The sequence below is a fragment of the Hemitrygon akajei genome, unplaced genomic scaffold (assembly GCF_048418815.1).
Source record: "Hemitrygon akajei unplaced genomic scaffold, sHemAka1.3 Scf000048, whole genome shotgun sequence".
Lineage (NCBI taxonomy): Eukaryota > Metazoa > Chordata > Chondrichthyes > Myliobatiformes > Dasyatidae > Hemitrygon > Hemitrygon akajei.
In genome coordinates, this window is record NW_027331934.1 from 389579 (window position 1) to 413034 (window position 23456).

Sequence of the window (23456 nt, forward strand, 5' to 3'; positions counted from 1 at the left end):
TATGGATACCTGCTTTGATAATAAATTAACCTTTGAACTATCCGCTCCGAGCGGGACTTCCCGGTGTCCAAACAATTTCATTCCGATTCCCATTCCCGTTCCGATGTGTCAGCCCAACTTATACCAAGATGAGGCCACCCTCAGCGCCCAGCATCAACAACTGATATTCCGTCTATGTACCCCCACCCCCAACCTGATAGCATGAATATCGATTTCTCCTCCCGGTGAACAAATCTCCCTCTCACCCCTCCCTCTCTTCCTCTCTGACTTTTCACGTCGTCTCACCTGCTTATCACTTCTCTCTGGGTCCACTGCTCCATCCCTTTCTCCTATTCTCCACTCTCCTCTCCTATTAGACTCTATTTTCTTCTGCTCTGGAGCTTTCCCACCTACCTGGTTTCACCTGTCACCTTCCAGCGAGACATTTCCTCGCCCGCCCCGATTTTATTCAGGTATTTCCCTCATTCCATCTCATTTCTGAAGGAGGGTTCAACTGGAAACGTCGACTGTTGACTCTTCACGATAGATGCTGCCCGGCCTGCTGAGTTCTGCCAGCATTTTATTTGTGTTGCTCTGAATTTCCAGCATCTGCAGACTTTGTCGTGTTTGTGATTTACCTCTCCGTTGTCCCTCCGGCCTCCGGCCACTGGTGGCGCTGCGTGGAACTCCGCCCACCCGCGGCGATGTGCGGACCTCCGGCCGTGGGTGTTGCTGCCGCGAACCTCCTGCGAAACGCAGGCGCGGTACCGACCACGACTTTCGTCGGTGGTTCTCCCATTCGGGCGGCGGGGGCTGATCCTAGGTTTGTGTAGATCGAGGGCTTGCTGCAGTGGGAAAGGGCCCCTTCCCCTAGCCCAGGTCCCTCTCTGCCTCTCTCCCCTTTCAACTTTCTGCTCCTTTATCTCTACAGTTCCTTCATGCTTATCCCCTCCCCCCTTTATCTTTCCTCTGATTGGTTCTCCACCTGGCGCCTCTTGCCCTTCCCCCTCCCCCATCTCTATTACTGGGCTTCGGCCCTCTCTTTCCCCCCCATTCCTGATGAAGGGTCTCGTCCCGAAACGTTGGCTGCTCTTTTCTCACGGATGCTGAGTTCTTCCAGCGTTGTGTACGTTTTATTTGTGATTTACCTCTCCTTTGCCCCTCCCGCCTCCGGCCACTGGTGGCGCTGTGCAGACCTCTGTCCACCGGTGTTGCTTCTGAGTACCTCTAAACGCAGGCGCGGCGTTTCTCCTATTCGGGCAGCGGTGAGTAAGGGGTTGTCTGTCTGTGTGTGTGGATAGAGCTGATAGGTGGATGTATAGGTGTGGGGTGAGTGGTCGGATGAGGGATGTGGGAGCAGAGTAGTGATCGGACGTTCTGTAACCCAGGGAAGAGAGGTTCCGGGACAAAATAAGTTGTTAACTAGGGAGAATCTGGGCAATTGCATGAGCCAATTGGCATGTCCTTTCAGGAAGCAGCAATTCTCTGTTCATATTAATTACTGTGTAATCTTGCTGTTAACATTGTGTTTGTTACAAAGCCGCAGAGTCTGCGAGACCATGGGCTGCAACTGCAGATTGAGAAGTGGGGGGGGGGGGGGGTGGGAGGTCACTGACCTTTGCATCAGAGGAGGACATGGGGTTGTACAGATGGTTCGGATCTAGTGGGACATCTGGTGTTTGCAAAGGGAGAAAGAGTTTTAACCAGCGAAGCATGGTCAGAGGTGGAGGGGTACAGGAGCCGCCTGACAGATCGTTCTACAGTAATTGTATTTTTATATAATCTCACAGATGGTGACTGAGGAAGAAGCTTGTTGAGGGAGGATACCCGGGGGTGAGCAGGTCAGACACAGTATCAGGCGAGTGACAGAGATGTGATTTCCTGTGTCACGGGTACAGACAGTTGTCTCCAGTGAGGAGTTAGTGTGGAGATGCAGTTTCCCTGGAGGTGGAGGAAAGAGGACACACCAACAGGTGGAACCAGCTGTGGGAAGACATGGTTTGTCAGGTCTGACTACCAGCTGAATGTACCATAACCTTCAGACTGAATCAGAAAACCATTCTGAGGGTATTTGAAATGTCAGAAGCAGGGGAGATGTGATCCCATGTCTCCATCAGACCCTCAGTGAGATGGTTCCAGTAATAATGTGCAGGGATGAAAGCACAGTGAACGGGGTCTGATTTAATCACTGATTCTGACACAGTGAGAGGGTTAGTTTTGCTGTAAGGCAGCAACATTAATGGAAGAAGACACAGGAACTTCATCAATTGCCAGTTGTTCAGCAGAAATGATCAATTGGTATATTACCTTGACAGAATCACATATTCCCAGTGGTGACAAAGGGGTGCAGTCTGGTTTATTTCAGGCTGGAGAGGGGTGAGAAGTTTTGAAATCAATGCCTTGTGGTGCCACCATCGATAATTTAGCATGTCCGGAGTGGTGGATCACACAGCACGGAAACAGGCCTTTGGCCGGCCATACCTGTTCTGACCATCCACTCACTGTCTACACTGGTCCCATTTATCAGCACTTGGTTCACAGCCGACTGTATCTCGGCAGTTTCAATGCTCATCCTCTTCATAAATGTTGTGAAGGGACCTGCCTCCACCACCACCTCGGGCAGTGAGTTCCAGATTTCAGCTACCCTCTGAGTGAGAATTCTCTTCCTCAGATCCCTCTAAACCTCTTCATCCTTTGCTTAAATCTATGTCCTCTGATCTGTGACACCTCTGTCCCAGGATCGTGGCCGATATGGGCATCAGTGAGGCCTCTGATAAGGTTCACATGGTGAGTTGCTGTGGAAAGTCAGATCACATGGGATCCAGGGAGAGCTGGCTCACTGGATGCACAGTTGTCTTGATGGTAGGAAGCAGAGAGTGATGGTGGGAGGCTGTTTATTGGACTCGAGGCCCGGGCCTAGTGAGGTTCCCCAGGGTTACACCCCATTGCTCTCATTATTCATTGATATTTAATTATATTTGCATTTGCACAGTTTGTTGAATTCTATGCTCCACTTGATTTTTCATTGATCCTGTTACCATTTTATAGATTTGCTAAGTGTTCCTGTAGGAAAAACAATCTCAGGGTTGTATGTGGTGACATATATGTACTCTGATAATAACATTTACTTTGAACATCAACCACTGCTATTTGTCATTTGGATCACTAATTTGGTTAAGAATATACAGGATATGGAGAGTAGATTTGCAGCAAGTTCAAACAATTAGTTTTTCTGAAAGATATTAAGTATAAACACTCGGCTTTGTTTCCCTCTCCACACTCGACCACCCCTCTCCCTTACTGTCTTCCCTCTCTGCCCCGTCCTCCCTCTCACCCTGACATTGGACATACGTTCAGGGTGAAAGTGAATTATTTCCGGGGAATCTGAAGGGGAATTCTTCACTCGGAGGTTGGTGAGAGTGTGGAATTAGCTGCCAGTGGAAGTGGAGAATGTGGTTTCGATTTAGACACTAAAGAGGAATTTGGGTGCGGACATGGATGGGAGGTGTATGGAGGCTCTGGTGCAGTTAGTTGGAACTAGGCAGTAACAACAAAAACAGGTCAGCATGGACTAGAAGGGCAGAAAGGCCTGTTTCAGTGCTGCTGCTGCTCTCTGTGCCTCTAATAATATTCTCATTTGTAATTTCCACAATCAGTACTTTGCTACTTCTGACTGAACCCTGAAATTTACTCAAACAAGAACTGAAAGACTCTTGGCTGACTACAAAAAGTGTTCACAAGCTGTGATACTTGCCAAAGGGGGTGTTACTCAATACTGACCAAGCAGCGTGCCCTAACTTTTGTTTCTGGCCCTTTTCCTGTTTTGTTATTTTGAAATTGTAAAAGATGGAAATAAAAATGTAATCTTGCTTAAAATATTAAAGAAATGTGTCATCTTTAACTATGCCTTTTGTAATCAGTTCATCTTTTAATCATTTAGCTATTCACGGTAACAGAAATTTTGACCAGGGGTGCCTAAACTTTTGCATGCCACTGTGTATATCCTGTGCCTTCCAAATTGCTTCCAAAAATTCCAGCCATTGCTGCTCTGTTTTCGTCCATGCCCACGTTTTTTTTTTAGATCAATTTTGACCAATTTTTCTCAGGCCTCTCTAATTCTCTTTGTTCCACATCGACTTTAGCTTCTCCTTCACTAATGTCAGTGTGAATTTGATCATATTAAATTCACTTGCCCCGAAGTGTTCTTTGGACTTTAGTGACCTAATTAATTCCGGTTTATTACAACACCCAATCCAGAATAGCTGATCCCCAACTGGGCTCAACCACGAGCTGCTCTAAAAAAGCATCTTGTAGGCTTTCTAGGAAATTCCTCCTCTTGAGACCAACACCATCCTAATTTTCTGAATCACCTGCATGACAATCCCCATGACTGTCCTAACATTACACTTTTGGCAAGAGTTCTCTATCTCCCATTGTAATTTGTGGACCACATACTTACTACTGTTTGAGGGGCTCGAAACAATTCCCATCAGGGATTTTGTTTTTCATTTGCTCTTCCTTAATTCTACCCACTGATATTCTACATCTTCCAACCCTGTGCCACCTCTTTCTCATGTTTTTATTTAATATTTTACCAACAGAGCTACACGACACTACAGCTGGCTTGTTATTTCAAGAAAAATAAGTATGTGGGGAAACAAGAGGACCTGCAGATGCTAGAAATCTAGAGAACTACACACAAAGTGCTGGAGGAGCTCAGCATGTCAGGCAGCATCTATGGATGGGAATCAACATTTCGGGCCAAGACCCTTCACCAGGACTCTTGATACCCACATACCTGGAATATCAACAAGCAAAGACAATAGAAAATAGTGTGAAATAGGGAGAACCATTGACAAAATTTAGTTCCAGGCTTAAGAAAACCTGCCAAACAGAGCTCAATAATTAACAAATACAACAAAGGCAATAAACACTTTCATCAATACCGACATTGACTTTTTTAAAATAAAAATATCTTAGTCCCACTTCAATCAGTAAAATTTACAAAGATAAATAAGAACTTTAGAAAACTTCAGAAAAGACTACTTACACTCAAACAGTACCTTAGACAGGAGGAAGAGGAATAACACGAATGGAAAAAAAAATCACACAACAGTCAGATAAAACTTTTAAGTATATATTGTCTTCAAAAGTAAACAGGATTCAGCACTCCAAGTGTGTATATGCAATTGTGCTAAGAAGACCAGAAAACTTAAATGAGAGGCCAACTCAGAAAAATGAATAATCAATATGGAAGAAAACATTAACAAACGGAATGAGAATGACCCTCCATGGGAGACAGCCCAATGATCTGAGCAGACAAGATGTTGAAAAGGAAGCATCGAGCACCTGACTGAGAGTTGGACACCTCTTCCCAGAAACAGAGGGATTCCTTGCAGAAATACAGGACAAGGTGGTTAATAAAAACTCACAAATACATACAATAAAAACAAACAAGGCAATAAATGCAGAAAATGCCAAGAGAAACCAGACACAATCCAACATATTCCAGGATCCTGCAGCAGTTTAACTCAATCTGATTACTTATGCAGGTACAATCAAGTGGCAAATATCGCTCACCAAAATCTTGCTTTAAAACACAAACTCATGAATGACCTCCATCACCTCATTAAGGCACCATAAATTGAAGCCATATCCAGTTAGGGACAGAATCTCACAATTTATATTATAATCAATACATTATAACAGACAGGTTAATCTAAAATAACTATTCGGATATAATATTACAGGATAAACAAGCAGGAACAACTGCTTCAATAGATATCACCATTCTCAACACACACGTGCCTCAACAAATGGGGAATCTCACAACAGGCATTGTCTGTGTAGGCAGTCAGACAACTGAATTATTTTCCGTCAAATGAGCTTCCAAATCTTGCTATTCTGTCATTCGTTTCCACGCCCCGCTGCTGATTCTCTTCTCCTCATCATACATTCTTATCCCGACCATTGTCCAGAGCCCCAAACTCTGCTCTGTGCGGACCTGCCTCTGGTTTCTGACCCTGCTTCGTTGAACATCCAATGGATGGTTTCCCATTCTGCTTTCAGTCTTTAGAGGAGAGTGGTGTTTTCTAACAACCCTTTAGAAGCAGGGAAAATGGCCCAAAATATGGAAATGAGCCCTGAATAAGGAGGTTAACACCCAATGTCATTCTTCGTCAGCCCAGAGATTTGAGGGGTGAAGAACATCTTAGACAGAACTGCAATCGCTGCGACTTCTTCAGTCAGTAGAAAAATTAAGGGAAACCTCTTCACCCACAGCATGGTGACTGTTTGGACAGCAGGAGATGAACAACAGGGGAGGATTTAAAAGGACTGTCAAGGAACAGAATCACTGGCAGGGTCCAGCTGGCCTGAGTACACTAGTTGTGTTGTAAACTCACAGAGTTCCAAAGACAGAGTTTAAAATAGAACTGATTTATTTGTCTCAGACCCAGAATATTAAACTCCAGTCCCATTAAGGGTAAATATGCAGCAGAAGAAACTCCTCCCATGCCCAGTGACCAGGGTGCAGAACTGGGTGTGGTGAGCAGCAGCAATAATTGCAGAGTTCAGCACCGACAGTCAGTCTTGAAGTAGAATTCAGCAATGGTGATGGAGAAATATCCAGCAAGCAGCTTATTGAAACTTCCTCCCCAGTGTGAACCTGGTGGTGAGTCACAAGCATAACATGCTGTAAGATTTCACTGCTAACGTAATGGCCTCTATGCAATGTTTCACTGCTGAGGTAATTGTTTCTCTGTAGCAGCAATATTTAGGTTATGACTAGAGATAACAGGGTTTGGGAATGCGGGGCTATCCAATGGCAGAAATGTTGTTCTTTCCTGTGAGTCTGGAAGAGAGAATTTCACCACCATTTGCTGGGGAGAGATGAGAAGACGTGAATGGAGAGAGTGGGCCCTTTTTCTTTCTTTTTGTTTTCTTTACTAACCCTATAGTCAAAGTAAGAATTATAAATCTCAATTGATTAATCACATATTGTGTACAGTTTGTTATTTCAGTGTTCTGATTTGGAACGGGACACATCATGAAGCATCCACCCGAATGAGATTTCTTAAGTTGGCTGGGTTGGGGAGTTATCACTCCAAAAGTTCAGCTGCTAGCCGAAGTGAGAGTTGCATAAGGTTAGATGACTGAGTGAATCGCTTCCCACAGTCTGAGCAGGTGAACAGCCTCTCCCCAGTGTGAACTCAATGATGCACATTCAGTTGATTTGGTTGAGAGAATCTTATGCAAAACTCTGAGCAGGAGATCAGCCTCTATCCAGTGTGAACTTGCTGGTGTCTCTCCAGTTGAGATGACGAAGTGAATCCCTTCCCACAGTCTGAACAGGTGATTCGCCTCTCCCTAGTGTGAACTGAACGGTGTGTTTGTAGGGTGGATGACCGAGTGAATCCCTTCCCACAGTCTGAGCAGGTGAACGGCCTCTCCCCAGTGTGATTTCGCTGATGTACTTTCAGTGTAGATGACCGAATGAATCCCTTCCCACACACTGAGCAGGTGAATGGCCTCTCCCCAGTGTGAACTCGCTGATGTACCTTCAGTTCGGATGACTCAGTGAATCCATTCCCACAGACAGAGCAAGTGAATGGCCTCTCTCCAGTGTGAATTTGCTGATGTCTACTCAGTTTAGATGACCAAGTGAATCCCTTCCCACAGACTGAGCAGGTGAATGGCCATTTCCCTGTGTGGGCTGACTGGTGTCTCTGCAGGTGAGATGACCAATTGAATCCCTTCCCACAGACAGAGCAGGTGAATGGCCTCTCCCCGGTGTGAACTCGCTGATGTACCTTCAGTTGAACTGACTGAGTGAATCCCTTCCCACAGTCCGAGCAGGTGAATGGCCACTCCCCAGTATGAACTGACTGGTGACTCAGTAGCTGGGATGACAGTGTGAATCGCTTCCCACAGTCTGAGCAGGCAAACGGCCGCTCCCCAGTGTGAACTTGCTGATGTAACTTCAGTTCGGATGAGCAAGTGAATCCCTTCCCACAGTCTAAGCAGGTGAACGGCCGCTCCACAGTGTGAACTCGCTGGTGAGCCATTAGGTTGGATGAGCAAGTAAATCCCCTCCCACAGACTGAGCAAGTGAATGGCCTTTCTCCAGTATGAACTCTCTGATGTCTCTTCAGATTAGATGACATAGTGAATCCCTTCCCAGTCTGAGCAGGTAAATGGCCTCTCTCCAGTGTGAAATCTCTGATGTGCTTTCAATTCAGAAGACCAGTTGAATCCCTTCCCACAGTATGAACAGGTGAACGGCCACTCCCCGGTGTGAACTCGCTGATGAACCTTCAGTTCGGATGAGCAAGTGAATTCCTTCCCACAGTCCGAGCAAATGAATGGCCTCTCCCCAGTGTGAACTCGCTGGTGAATCTTTAGCTTTGCTGACTGAGTGAATCCCTTCCCACAGTCTGAGCAGATGAATGGCCTTTCTCTAGTGTGAACTCGCTGATGGACCTTCAGTTCGGATGAGCAAGTGAATCCTTTCCCACAGTCCGAGCAGGTGAATGGCCGCTCCCCAGTGTGAACTCGCTGGTGTGCCTTTAGTTGGGATGAGCAAGTAAATCCCCTCCCACAGTCTGAGCAGGTGAACGGCCTCTCTCCAGTATGAACTCTCTGATGTATCTTCAGATTAGATGACATAGTGAATCCCTTCCCACAGTCTGAGCAGGTGAATGGCCTCTCTCCAGTGTGAAATCGCTGATGTACCTTCAGGTGAGATGACCAGCTGAATCCCTTCCCACAGTCTGAGCAGGTGAACGGCTTCTCCCCAGTGTGAACACGCTGATGTAATTTCAGTTTAGATGAGCAAGTGAATCCTTTTCCACAGTCCGAGCAGGTGAACGGCCTCTCACCGGTGTGAACTCGCTGGTGAGCCATTAGGTCAGATGACCTAGTGAATGCTTCCCCAAAATTCAACAGATGACCAGCCTCTGCCCACTATGAACTGACTTGCGTGTCCACAAGTGGGAAGACTGACTGAATCCCTTCTCACCCACAAAACAGGTGAATGGCCTTTCCCAGTGTGAACTTGCTGATGTACCTTCAGTTGAGAAGGCCGAGTGATTCCATTTCCACTGTCTGAGCAGATGAATCGTTCCACCCTGTGCAAAATGACGGGTGCGCCAGTCGGTCAGATGATTCAGTGAATCCTTCTCCACAGTCTGAACAGGAAGGATGATCGAGTGAATCCCTTGCTCCACTTCTTAAATATCTGGACAGAGATAGCAAAACTGGTGTGTTGAGCTCCAGATTCCTGTACACAAATTCCTTGCCATTTTTGACCTGTAAAAAGATTTACAATATCTGTCAATGGGTGCAGGACAACATTTCAGATGAGTTCACATAAGTTGTCAAGGTGTGATCTGGCATCACACTGTTACAGTGAAGTTCAACCCAAGTTGGAGAGAGAAATCATCTTCTAACTGGGCAGAGTGCTGGTATCTGGAATGACCATCAAACTCTCTGATGCTCTTCCTGTCTCTATAAGAATGGGGCATTTCTGCCATCTCCAATCTGTGACCTGGCTCAGTTTGACTCTCTCCATTGATATTATTCCCTGTTCCCACTGAGCTGCATGGGTTCATGGCCACACAGTAACTGAAACACTCTCACACAAATAGCCGGAGTGTAGTGCATGCACCCACCACTCTCTGGGTAAAAAACTTACCCCTGGCATCCCCTCGGTATCTATTTCCAAGCACCTTAAAACTATGTCCTCTCGTGTTAGACATTTCAGTCCTGCAAATAAAACCTCTGGCTATCCACACGATCAATGCCCCTCATCATCTTATACACCTAAAAAATGCACTAAACATAGACAAGGTAATTAAACATTGCATGAGGATTTGTTGGAAGTATACAGAATTATGAGGGTACAGATAGCGTAAAGGCAAGCAGCTTTTTCCATTGAGGTTGTGTGGGATGACAACCGAGGTCATGGGTAAGCGGGGAAGGTGAAAATTTAACGGGAACATGTGGAAAAGCTCTTTACTGAAATGGTCGTGAGAGTGTGGAATGAGATGTCAGCACAAGGGGTTCATGTGGGCTCAGTTTCACCATTTGAAAGAAGTTTGGATGGGAGCCTGGATGGTAGGAGTATGGAGGGCGATGGTCCCAGTCAGGTAGTTGCAATAGATACCTTAAATGTTTTTTTAGCATTGACTAGATGGGCCAAATAGCCTGTTTCCGTCCTGAACTCCTCCATGTTTCTGTGACAGAGAAGCTGGCCAAACTTGTTTGGAAAGGAAAAGGTAGGAGTGATCGATATCTGAGGTCTGAACAACATCTGACTGGTGTCAAGAAAACAAACTCTCCCTCATTGTCACAAAAACAAAGGAGCTGATTGTGTACTACAGGAGGAATGGAGACAGGTGAACCCCTATTGGCATCAACGGATCTGGGGTTGAGAGGGTGAACAGCTTTAAGATCCTCAGCATAAACATCACCAAGGATCTCAAATGCTCCGTACATACCGGCTGTGTTGTGAAAAGAGCACAGCAGCACCTCTTTCAGCTCAGATGGTTGAAGTTGCTTGTTGTGGGCCCCAAATCCTAAGAACTTTCTACAGCGAGACAATAGAGAGCATGCTGACTGGGTGCAGCACTGCCTGGTATGGGAACTGTACTTCCCTCAATCGCAGGACCCTGCAGAGAGTGGTGCAGACAGCCCAGTGCATCTGTAGATGTGAACTTCTCACTATTCAGGAGATGTACAGAGACAGATGTGTAAAGAGGGCCCAAAGGATATTGGGGACCCAATTCACCACAACCACAAACTGTTCCTACTGCCACCATCCAGGAAACGGTACCACAGCAAAAGGACCAACAGGCTCCAGGACATCATCTTCTACCAGGCCATCAGACTGATTAATTCATGCTGATATAATTGCATGTTGATGTTATATTGACTGTGCTATGTATAAACAATATATTATAAATTACTATAAATTACACATTGCACATTTAGATGGAGAGTAACGTAAAGACTTTTACTCCTCATGTATATGAAGTATGTATGTAATAAAGTCAATTCAATTTGACTCAATTTACCCTCTCCACTATCCGTTCAGTCACTCTGGCTCCCATTCCCCCTACAACTTATTTTAACCACTTCACCCTCTCACCACACTAGCTCCAGCAAGCCTTAATACCAGGATATTAGTTCCCTCCTTGTTCCATTCCCGTAACTAATGAATCCCCTAACACTTATTTGACTTTCCACTGCAGGTAATCCCCCCAACAGTTTCTAAAGTGGTCCACCTGCTGTTGTGTGGGATGTCCGCAAGAGTACTCTTCGATGGCTGTTTAACCTCATTCACCTGCCTGTCACCCAGTTTCCTGCGTCCTGCACCTTGGGTGTAACTCACCTCTCTTCATGTCACATCTATCACCCCCTCTGACTCCCAGCTGATCCAGAATTCAACAATTTCAAGTCCGAGCTCCTTCAAGTACAGGGCTACAAGCTGCAGCTGGATGCACATCTTGTAGGTGAGGGCATCAGGGACACTGGAAGTCTCTGCACCTTCCCTCCAATACCCCCTCTAATTTCTAATGACCAGTGTGCACATAAATCATGCACTGTGCTTATTTTTACCCAGTGACAACATGTGCACAGTGATTTTTATATAGTTAGGTATTCATTTTAAGAGCTAGGAAATCACTGTCGATAAGAACTATGATCTCCTCTGGGTTTGATCGAGTTCATCTGCTTTCTCACACAAACTATGTAGCAGGACTGTAACAGGTAATGAAGGACTTTCTTACCAGAGCTTTTGCACATTGTGCATATGTGGTTTACTTGCTAAATTACGCTTTAAAAAGTCAGATTTCCAAATATCACTCCACTTCTTCCCACTTGTAAGTTCTACAGCAACTTTTGCATCGCCACAATACACACAGGTGACACCAGTTTCTAGATTAGACAAAAACATTTCCCCCGAACCCTCCTGATGAATTAAGGATATATTAAATAAAATCATTTTGAACCTATGTAACCTCTGGCTAAAAGAATAATTGGGACTGAATAGGAATATTTGAACCAATGTAAACACTGTCTTCAGTGGTTAGCTAAGACAGGCTCATTATCAGTTCTCTGTGGCTTGCAGAGTGACATACTGAGCGATGATAATATACACTGTACCCTCATTAGTTGATGACATTATACATTGTACCCTCTTTTGAGTAAAGGGAGGAGGACTCTCTGATAAGGACAGGAATAAACATCTGTTTGTAATTAAGTCAGGGCCTTGCAAAGGGAATAACTGATAAGGACTGGATAGTATATCCATCTGTAATTAAAACCTTCAGTCAGCAAACTCTCTTATTTAATTAAGTTTGGAGCCAACAGACTTAGTGGGCGTACCAGTTCAAATAACATCTTGCAATAGGAACGTATGGGGCTTACTATGTATAAATATATGGCTGTAACCTGACTAAATCAGTCCACTTGTCAGAAGGTGGCAGTGCTTACATGCCTTCCCTTTGACAACTGGGTCTCAAACTCCTGCTGGAAAATGAACTGTGGTGACGATAAGAAGTTGGTCTCCCGAGTTTTATTCAACTTCAACATTTGGAGTCACAAACACGATCCCAATATAGGGAGTGCTGAGCAGATGGGCTGAATGAAGATGTAAAGTGGAACAGTATATTATCAGCAAGTTGGAGGAATAATACATGTGACAAAGGGATAGAGGTCTGTACTGCAGAAGGAACGCCAAAGGTTGGGAGCCACTAAAAGCGGAGCGTGAATGGGTGGATGGGCACCAAAAAACGAGAGCAGGAAAAACAACGTAAGCAAACCAAGGCCGGCCCAGATAGCAGAGAAGGGCGGGAATATCAGTCTAAAGTTCGAACTGATAGGGACACAAGGGATCCCAAACCCATGTCTGTCATACCGACCCTGTTTGAGGACAGTGACCGTGATGAGGAGTGGGCACCCACCGTAACAATCCCCCACCTTACCAGGGGCCAAGTTCACCCAGTGCTCCCGAACCCCAATCCTCCCAGTACCCAGATACGGTGGCCACTCAGGTAAAACAGCGGCATTGGGAAGGGATGTCACTACATCCTGAGATCCAGAAAGGGAATACCGAGGATTATTCCAAGACAGGGAGGGAAGAATCCAATAAATCCCCAGAGTTAGTGACTCCACAAAGACAACTGCCCACCCAAATGCTGCCCAATCCACGAGCAGGAGGAGGGACAGCCCTCAGTGATTCCTGTGTATGCACCCTGGAAGCCTCAAGAAATGATAATGATCATGAATCAGGCCCCAGATGGAAAAGAAAAAGCAGCACAGTTTGCTCAGTGTGTCCACAGTACTACACAAATGTTTAATGCGACTCCACAAGATTTATTCGGTCTCTGCTGCATGATTCTCTCAGCTGATGAGGGGCGGAAATGGAAGGCAGATTTGAGAGACCAAACCTATCATGAGTTACAGGCGGGAAACCATAATGGGAATGAACAGACTGACCAGATTATTCAAGCCTTGGAAAGGGCTCTCCAGTAACCTGTAAACATCACTAAAGTACTTGAATGCAAACCTAAGCCTCGGGAATCAAGACCAGACTATTGGGAGGGATTTGTGGCCTGCTATGGCACTTTCGCAGGAGACCAAGCCTTTTAATAATGGGAATCTGTCCCCGAGTTTAATGCCCTACTGCTCCAATGCTTACCAACTAAGCCAACATGATTAAAACAGATAATATGGATTGGCCTGACAATGACCGAAATCGAATGTGATGAGCTTTGACATATTATTAGAACCTGATTTTCGATTCCTGATCAACCCCGAAAGGAACTAATATTTAAAGTGAACATGTTCAGCAAGAAGAAGGATGCAAACGGGCTATATCTGGGGATCAGAAATGGGAACAAAAACCTACCAAGGGACAGGTGGGGACAACAACCCATTTAGAAATTGACAAGCAAAGATGCTTCCAACCATGAGTACCATCCCTCAGGAAGAGCCCAATGTAATACTGACAGTTGCTGGAATTTCAATTCCGTTTATGACTGATGTGGGGGCAATCACAACCACTCTTGATCAGGAAATAGTATCGGAAAAGGGATTCCAGCTATCAGACGCTACAATCACTTTGTCTGGTTTCGAAGGCACGGAATATACGTATTCACGTACCCAGCCACTGCAGGTGGAATTCCAGGGGAAGCAGTGTGAGGTTTCATTTACTGTCACCACCAGACGGGGGTGTAATCTCATAGGGAGAGACTTGCTCTGTCCGTTGGAAGTCGAGATTCTATGCACGGACAAGGATATCACACTGGAACTGCGAACAACTGATAGCTTCCTCAGTTTCTGACCACCCAGGGGTGGGCACTTTATCTGGACTCCAGTACATTTAAACCCCTTCTGCCAGCAGCCGACTCTCATGTGACTCTGTGTTATGACCCTACGTGGTGCTGAACTGAGGAAAGCTAATATTATGCACCCCTCGAGGGACAGAAATTCCCAGTCACGGTGATTGGAGAGGTTAAAGGAGGAGACGGCATTGCATTACTGGCTGAAGTTCCAGATTTCTTTTGGCGACAGACAGTACTGGTGTTTCCCAATAGGGTTATGGTCAGGGTTTGCACTGGGTTCAAGTCAAAGAGCCTAGGGCTCCTTGCCCACAACCTGACAAAACAGGCCTCCAGCACCGAGGGAGACTGGCAAGCGGGCCAACTCCGATACTGGAAGGAGTCTGAGGTGAAGATGGGACATCTGGTAAGACATCCTTTTAATAGTGACTGAACCCAAGATGTTGTACCCCATCTCTGGGCAATTTCAGTCCATGAAGTCAGCCCTCCTGTCCGGATCACAGTGAAAGAAGGACAGACTCTCCCATCCATTCTGCAATACACCCTCTAGCCCGTCCAGATCACTGTGAAAGAAGGACAGACTCTCCCATCCATTCTGCAATACCCCCTCTAGCCCGTCCAGATCACTGTGAAAGAAGGACAGACTCTCCCATCCATTCTGCAATACCCCCTCTAGCCTGTCCGGATCACTGTGAAAGAAGGACAGACTCTCCCATCCATTCTGCAATACCCCCTCTAGCCTGTCCAGATCACTGTGAAAGAAGGACAGACTCTCCCATCCATTCTGCAATACCCACTCTAGCCCATCCGGATCACTGTGAAAGAAGGACAGACTCTCCCATCCATTCTGCAATATCCCCTCTAGCCCGTCCAGATCACTGTGAAAGAAGGACAGACTCTCCCATCCATTCTGCAATACCCCCTCTAGCCTGAGGCAACGTTTTATGAGGATGGAAGCTCTTTTGTGGATCCAGCAAGGAAACAATGCGATAGTGACGGACAGAAATTGAACAGGCCTCTTTTGAAGCAGCTGTCTCCACCCTGAAGGCTGAGCTGTTTGCTCTGACTCGTGCCTGTATCCCAGCAACAGACAGAAGTGGGAACGTTTACACAGACTCCCGTTATGCGTTTGGAATTGTACATGACTCCGGGGCTCTCTGGAAACGTGGGGATTCCTGACTTCCTCTGGCCACCCCATTAGTAATGCCAACTTTGTAAACAACTTACTCACCGCTCTACAGCTACCTCGAGTTTTGTTCTTCTCAGGGGGACGCCTCTGAGGAGGAGTGAAAACTGTGGTCCCCGATGGGGTGCCAGAAAGACACCGACCTGGGTTTTTGGATCACCCCAGTGGGACAGGTTTGTGTTCCTACACAGTTTTTACCAATATTGGCCGATTATATACATAATTGTACACACCTGGGAAAGGAGGGAATGGTTGATAACCTGTACCCTGCACATCGGGTATGACTCCCTTGACAGGTGGATCTTTTTCGTGTCTACAAGTTGATTTTATTGAATTGCCTAGAGTACATTGCTATAGATACTGCTTAGCTATTATAGATGTGTTTAGTAGATGGATTGAAGCTATTCCAACTACCATTAATACTGCTGTGACTGTTGTGAAGGTATTATTACAGGAAATAATTCCCAGGTACGGCCTGCCAGAGATGCTGAGTTCAACAATGGCCCACACTTTATGGTGAAAGTAAATGAAGGAGTATGTAACAAACTAGCTATCCAGCAACAATTCCACTGTGTACACCACCCATGGGCCGCTGGCAGAGTGGAAAGAGCCAATGGCACTCTGAAGAGTAAATTGGCCAGACTAACAGCGGAGACTGGACCCACTTGGTTGAAGGTCCGACCATTAGCCCGATTCCACATGAGGGTTACCCCACAGGGGAAAACAGGGTTGTCACCAGCTGAAATCATTTCTGGATGGCCCACGAGGACACACTGGGAACAAAGTCTCAGGATTAAAGGCAAAGTGAATAAGAATAAGGAACCTTGGTTCTCGATGGATATTGGAACTCTGATAAAGAAGAGAGAGATGTATGACATGTATAAGAAACAGGGAGCAAAGAAGGCACTTGAGTATAAAAAGTGCAAACAAATACTTAAGGAAGAAATCAGGAGGGCTGAAAAAAGAAATGAGGTAGTGTTGGCAGTCAAGGTGAAGGATAGTAAGAGCTTCCACAGATATATTAATAGCAAAAGGATAGTTAAGGGATAAAATTGGTCCTCTTGAAGATCAGAGCAGTTGGCTATGTATGGAACCAAAAGAAATTGGGGAGACGTTAAATGGTTTTCTTGCGTCAGAATTTACTAAGGAAACTGGCATAGAGTCAATGGAAATGAGGCAAACAAGTATTGAGGTCATGGAACCTATACAGATAGAAGAGGAGGAGGTGCTTGCTACCTTGAGGCGAGTAGATAAATCTCCAGGACCTGACAGGGTATTCCCTCGGACCTTGAAGGAGACTAGTGCTGAAATTGCAGGGACCCTGGCAGATATATTTAAATGTTGTTATCTATGGGTGAGGTGCCAGAGGATTGGAGGATAGCTCATGTTGTTCCATTGTTTAAAGCAGGCTCTAAAAGTAATCCAGGAAATTATAGGCTGGTAAGTTTGATGTCGGTCATGGGTAAGTTATTGGAAGGAGTACTAAAAGATAGGATTGACAATTGTTTCAACAGACAGGGACTTATTAGGGAGACTCAACATGGCTTTGTGCCATGTTTAACAAATATATTAGAGAGTTTCGAGGAGGTTACAAGGAAAGTTGATGAAGGCAAGGCAGTAGATGTAGTGGACTTCAGTAAGGCCTTTGACAAGGTCCCGCATGGGAGGTTAGTTAGGAAGATTCAGTCACTAGGCATACATGGTAAGGTAGTAAATTTGATTGGGAATTGAGAATGGGAGAAGTCAGAGAGTGGTAGTGGACGATTGCTTCTCTGAGTGGAGGACTGTGACTAGTGGTGTGCCAGAGGGATCAGTGCTGGGTCCATTGTTATTTGTCATCTATATCAATGATCTGGATGATAATTTGGTAAATTGGATCTGCAAATTTGTTGATGATACAAAGATTGGAGGTGTAGTGGACAGTGAGGAAGGTTTTCAAAGCTTGCAGAGGGATCTGGAACAGCTGGAAAAATGGGCTGAAAAATGGCAGAAGTAGTTTAATATAGACAAGTGTGAGGTGTTGCACTTCGGAAGGAAAAACCAAGGTAGAACATACAAGGTAAATGGCAGGGCACTGAGGAGTGCACTAGAACAGAGGGATCTAGGAATACTGATAGAAAATTCCCTAAAAGTGGCATCACAGGTAGATAAGGCAGTAAAGAGAGCTTTTGGTACATTGGCCTTTATAAATCAAAGTATTGATTATAAGAGTTGGAATGTTATGGTGAGGTTGTATAACGTATTAGTGAGGCCAAATTTGGAGTATTGTGTGCAGTTTTGGTCACTTAATTACAGGAAGGATATTAATAAGGTTGAAAGAGTGCAGAGAAGGTTTACAAGGATGTTGCCGGGACTTAAGAAACTGAGTTACAAAGGTGGAATAGGTTAGAACTTCATTCTTAGGAGTGTAGAAGAATGAGGGGAGACTTGATAGAGGTATATAAAATTATGATGGGTATAGATAGAGTGAATGCAAGCAGGCTTTTTCCACTGAGGCTAGGGGAGAAAAAAATCCCAGAGGACATGGGTTAAGGGTGAAGGGTGAAAAGTTTAAAGGGAATATTGCGGGGGTGGGGGGGAGCTTCTTCACAACTGTGTCTGACTGGTACTGGCATAACTGGTTCTTCTGGGCACATTCAGTCTCACTCCCAACTATTTCCTATCTTCCTTTGTACAGGTATGTAATGTCTAAAGGACTGGTGTTTGAGTAAATGGGACTCACCAAACTTTCTCCTGACTGACTCACTGGAATCTCCTAGTCAGATGGGTTCTCTCCGGTTGATGCTCTCAATCCTCGGGCTGGTTCACTTGTTGCTGTTCCCTCGTCTTCAGTCGTGCTTTGCCTCCAGTTGGGGTTTTTCTTCCAATAAACCTCTCAGTGCAGGTCTAACTTTAACCAGAGAGATAATGAAGCACATTAACAATGAAAAGGAGAACCAAACATTTCTGCTTAATGTTACTAAGAACAAAACTCACTGAAATTTAAACACTGAAGGCAGATGTAATGACCTCAGTAAACAATATTTTATTGTCCCTCACATGTCACAAAACGATATGGGATAAGAAGGAGCCATCATTCAATCAGGAACAGAATTATGTGATTCAATCAATCTGGTCTGCCCACCACTCAAGCACTCAACCAGGGCTGATTTTTATTCCAACATCATATTCCTGCCTTCCTCCTGTAACCCTGAAGCTACTCAGCAATCATCAGGATATTAATCTTCACAAATATACCCAAATGGCAGCCTCAAACAAATTCTGCGGCAACAAATTCCACATATCAGACATCTTTTAAAAAAAAATTATTAGTTTTTCAAAACATTTTACAAAATTAAAAACCCCAAATCCCAATGAGGAGAATTAATACAGTGCTAGATTAAGCATACAATAACAATATGCTACAAAGGAAGAGACTTTAACAAAAAAGCACCTAAATTAAAGACAAGTGAGCTTAGTGTCCTCCCCAAGCCCCACAACACAAGGAAAAAACAACAACAACACCAGACCAACCACCACACAGTATAAAGAGTATAAGTCCGGACAGTCAAACTCCCAGACTGTGAATACACTTAGCAACAGAGGATAATAATGCCTGCTACCAGAAAAAAAAAGAGGGAGCTGAAAGCAAGGGACCGAAAAGAAGAAAAAAAAAGAAAAAAAAAACCTAGTCAAGAGGAAGGTTATGAAAGTACTCGATAAAAGGTCCCCAGACCTTATGGAACTTTAGATCCGAATTAAGAACTGAATAATGAATTTTTTCGAGGTCCAAGCAGGCCATAATGTCGTTAAGCCATTGATATCAGACATCTTTTGGCCAAAAAAAATGTTTCTCATCTCAGTTTTAAAGGGAAGCAACTTTATTCTGAGACCGTGCTGTCAGATCACAGACTCTCTGTCTAATAGAAACATCCACTCCATGTCCACTGTATCCAGGCTTTTCAACATTTGGTAGGTTTCCTTAACCATACATCCCCCCACCGTCCCTCTGAACTCCATCGAGCACAGGTCCAGAACCATCAAATGCTCCTCATACATGACGCCGATCATTCCTGAGATTATTCTTGTAAGCCTTGTTAGCAACAACTGCACTGTACACATTTCCAGGAATAACAGTCAAATCGGTTCCAGGATAATTTACAGGGAAAAGTTGCACTTCCTTTACTGTTATACTATCACTCCATTTCCAGGTTAAAACAGGTCTATTTCAGGAAATTTGTTTACAGATCCTCTCTTGTACATACTGGACCGGCCGCCGTCGCTGGGCTATGAACGTGCAGGAGTAATGTGTGGCTAAATGCCTTGCTGAAGGACACAACAGGCTGCGGGGAGCTGAGGCTCGAACAATTCTCCCCCAAGACTTCCCAGTCCCTCGGTAAAGCAGGCAGTGAAATCAAAGATCCCCACAACCTGGGACGTTCTCCTTTCTCACCCACTCCACTCCGGGAGAAGACACAACAGCCATAAAGCTCCAGGACAAATGTGAGGAGCCTCAGGAAACGAGGCGAGTTCGGGGAAGTTAATAGTACTCAGTGGGCAAAATCACACCACGTGATCTTGCGTCACAAAGCGGAGGGCGGGGCGAATCTGCGGCACACAGCCTCACGTGACCTGTCGGCGGGACTACCATTTCAATTCTGCGGAAACAGACAGCCTGGGCTAATGGTTTGGATCGTTCAATGCAGATTAAGTGAAGTCGACACATTTCTGACGAGCCCAGATAGTTGGGAAACAAATGAATTCCTGGCCCACCATTCAGGGCTCACGGCCAACATCGGATCTCCCCGCTCGGGATCGGTCTCAATACTCACCGATGGGAAAGTGATATCTTCGGCCCGCAGACAATGATCCCGAGGGAAGAGACGAAAGTCTTTCCTGAACACACAGCCAACCCACTTCAGCTCTGAGCGGAGAGGATTACACCGTCCACCCGGAGACTGTGAACATGCGCGAAGAGATTGTTACATCATCGGGAGGCGGGGCCTCGGAAACAGACACGCAGATGCTGCCCATTTGCGGTTAAATGGGAGGGGCAAACGGGATCACCTGTCAGGATTGGCGACACCCCCTCCCCACCCAGGCAGAGACTCCAGCTACTCATTAGTCTGGAAAGAAGCAAACTTGCCGCTCACCTTAAATGTATTAGACATTTCAACCCCCAGTAAAAATATATCGTCTGTCCTCGATCATTCCTCTCTTAATCTTATAAACGTCCATCCAGTCTCACCCCAGCCGGCGCCGCTCTGAAGAAAACAACACAAGTTTGTCCAGCCTCTCGTTATAGCTCATGCCCTCTAATCCAGGCAGTGTCTTCTGCGCCCTCTGCAAAGCCCCGACATCCTTTCGAGAATGGGGGCGACCAGAACTGTATGAAACACTCCAGATGTTGTCTAACTAGTTTTATAAAACTGTGTTACGAACTGTAACGTTTTAGAAACGAACCAGCAGTAATGGAGTTCGCACTGGAGTCTGGTTTTGATGTTAAAACCATTCTCTTTATTAGTATCTACTTATAGTAGCTTAATGAAATAAAGGAAAGTTAACAGTGTTATGTGTATATATGTGTAAATATAATTCCCAAACTATCGAGCGTGAGGGAACAAAGCTTAGAGTCTTGAGATGGTAAAGTAGGAAAGTTCAGTAATCCACGGAATAAATGATGGGAGAGAGATATTTGTAATCCAGGGTGAAACGTAGAGAAAAGGCCGTTACTACAAAATAACCGCCGACGACTTTCTTATCCGTTGAATCTGTCCACATACGAGTTATCAGCGAAAGTGGACCTGTCACAGGAATACCGTCTTCCAGGGGTTACCACACAACATACCCAGGCAAGGGTTAAAACAAGATATTCCAAAACTCACACCTATGGATTATACGAAGTGACAGCCACACACGTTCGTTGTGGTTCCGTGTACCGATGATCAACCCACTCTTGTGGGCATAGGAGAGTTCCAAGCCTCAGCTGCGACTAACTGAAGCTATCAGCTTTTCCAGTCTCTCTCTGTCTCTTTAGACTGGCCGACTGCCTGTCTGCAGTCTGCTGTCTGCCTGTCTCTCTCTCTTGTGGTTCAGTCCACAGTCAGCGCTGTCAGCCTGTGACTGACGTCATAGTCCTGCCTCCTTGGAGTCTGAGATCCCTCTGATCATCGACACTGTTCAGGGTTTTGCATTTAACAGTGTACTGTCTCATACATTCGAACTACCGAGCTGCCAAGATGATCATCACTAATCAAATCTCACTGAGATTTCTCAGGTCCTGTTGAATTTATTGCCAAGTGCCCAAGTACGGGAAGGTACAGGTACAGAGAAACACTGACTTGTGGCAGCATCACAGGCAAGTACATTCAGATAACACACGGAACACAAATTATACGATTCTCTGTCAGTCACAATCTGTAAATATGTTTTAAGTCATTAACAATATATAAAATACATTTTGTCATGATCAATATTAAAATGAGCATTTTGTGTCCATAACAGTCTTGGAAATGTTGAATTTGGTCCCTGTCTCCATTCCTCCTGTAATCCACAACCAGCTCCTGTGTTTTTGTCACAATGAGGGAGAGGTTGTTTTCTTGACACCACTGTGTCGGGGTGATGACTTCTTCTCTGTCGGCTGCCTCGTTATTATTTGAGATTAGGACAGTCAGTGTAGTGTCGTCAGCAAATTTAATTAGCAGATTGGAGCTGTGGGTGGCGACACAAGTCATGGGTGCACAGAGTAAAGTAAGGGGCAAGAAGCCAACCCTGTGGGGTATGTGTGCTGAGGGTCAGAGAGAGATAGAGAGGTGCGCGAGCCCATACTTACCACTTGCCGGCTATCTGACAGGAAGTACAGGATCCAGCTACACAAGGCAGGATGAAGGCCGAGGTCTCTGAGCTTCTTGTCGATACTTCACGCCTTCGTATGGCTACTGCTCTGCCCATGACTGCAAGGAACTGCAGAGAACTTTGGAGAGCAGAGAACATCAGAGAAACAAGCCTCCCCTCCATGGACTCTCCCTACACTTCCCCTGCCTCGGAAAAGCAGGCCATGTACTCAAAGATCCTCACAATCTGGACATTCTTGCTGCAAACCCGCTCCCCCATCGTGGAAGAGATATAAAAGCCTTAAAGCGCGAACCACCCGGCTCAAGGACGGCTTCCTGTCTGTGGTTATAAGCCAAATGAATGATAAAATGGACTCGACCTCACAATGTAACTCGACGTGACCCTGCACCATATGTCTATCTGCACTGCACTTTCTCTGCAGCTATAATGCTTTGTTACATTGTTGTTTTGTCATTTTTATTTTTAGAATCTTTTTTACTAGTACATAATCTTCTACAGCTATAGAATGAAACAAGACTTCAATAGATTAATATGTATAAAATTAATAAAGCTGAAGAAAAAAACTAATCGTAAAATATGAATATGGAAAATATATATAGGAAAAAGAAGGAAAAAGGAACCCCATCTAACTAGGGGGAGAAACCCAGTAACTACAAAAAAGGGAAAAACCCATTAAGAATCAACCCCCCGGAGCAATACGTTTAACCATCATCTAAATATAAAAATAGAATCATCAACCGCCATTTCATATTTATAAAAAAATTAAATTGGAAGGAAACCATATAGCATAATTCAAATTAAATGATAATATTTAGCAAATAACCCCATCTTCTCTCAAAATCGAATCGAGGATCAAAAGTTCTACTTCTAATTTTTTCAAACTAAGACATAACATTCCTTGAGAAAACCATTCAATTAATGTAGGGGAAGAAAAATCTTTCCATTTTAATAAAATAGCCCTTCTTGTCAGTAGCGTAACAAATGCAATTACTTGTTGATCTGAAGATGAAATACCCTGAATCTGATGTGGAGGTATTCCAAATAGAACAGTCAACCTATTAGGTAGTAAATTAATTTTCAGAGCTTTAGAACTTGTTGAAAATAAAGACTTC

General features: G+C 44.9%; 1 protein-coding gene across 3 annotated transcripts; it reads right to left on the reverse strand.

The window, feature by feature from the left end:
* Positions 1-7994: 7994 nt before the first annotated feature.
* Positions 7995-20477, reverse strand: LOC140720946 (uncharacterized). 3 transcript variants are annotated; one of them, XM_073035793.1, is made up of 3 exons: positions 20322-20477; positions 18233-18396; positions 7995-9288 (listed from the first exon to the last, which is right to left on the reverse strand). In XM_073035793.1, the coding sequence occupies exon 3, from the start codon at positions 8881-8883 to the stop codon at positions 8134-8136; it is 750 nt and encodes a 249-aa protein (XP_072891894.1). In that variant the 5' UTR covers positions 8884-9288; positions 18233-18396; positions 20322-20477; the 3' UTR covers positions 7995-8133. The 3 variants fall into 3 exon arrangements, with proteins under 3 accessions (XP_072891894.1, XP_072891893.1, XP_072891895.1); XM_073035792.1 differs by having other exon boundaries at positions 18233-18400; XM_073035794.1 differs by lacking the exon at positions 20322-20477 and adding an exon at positions 19755-19924 and having other exon boundaries at positions 18233-18400.
* Positions 20478-23456: the final 2979 nt, after the last annotated feature.

Coding starts and splice junctions, on each gene's coding strand:
- LOC140720946 (XM_073035793.1), bottom strand. CDS start 8,883: ATGGCTCACCAGCGAGTTCACACCGGTGAGAGGCCGTTCACCTGCTCG.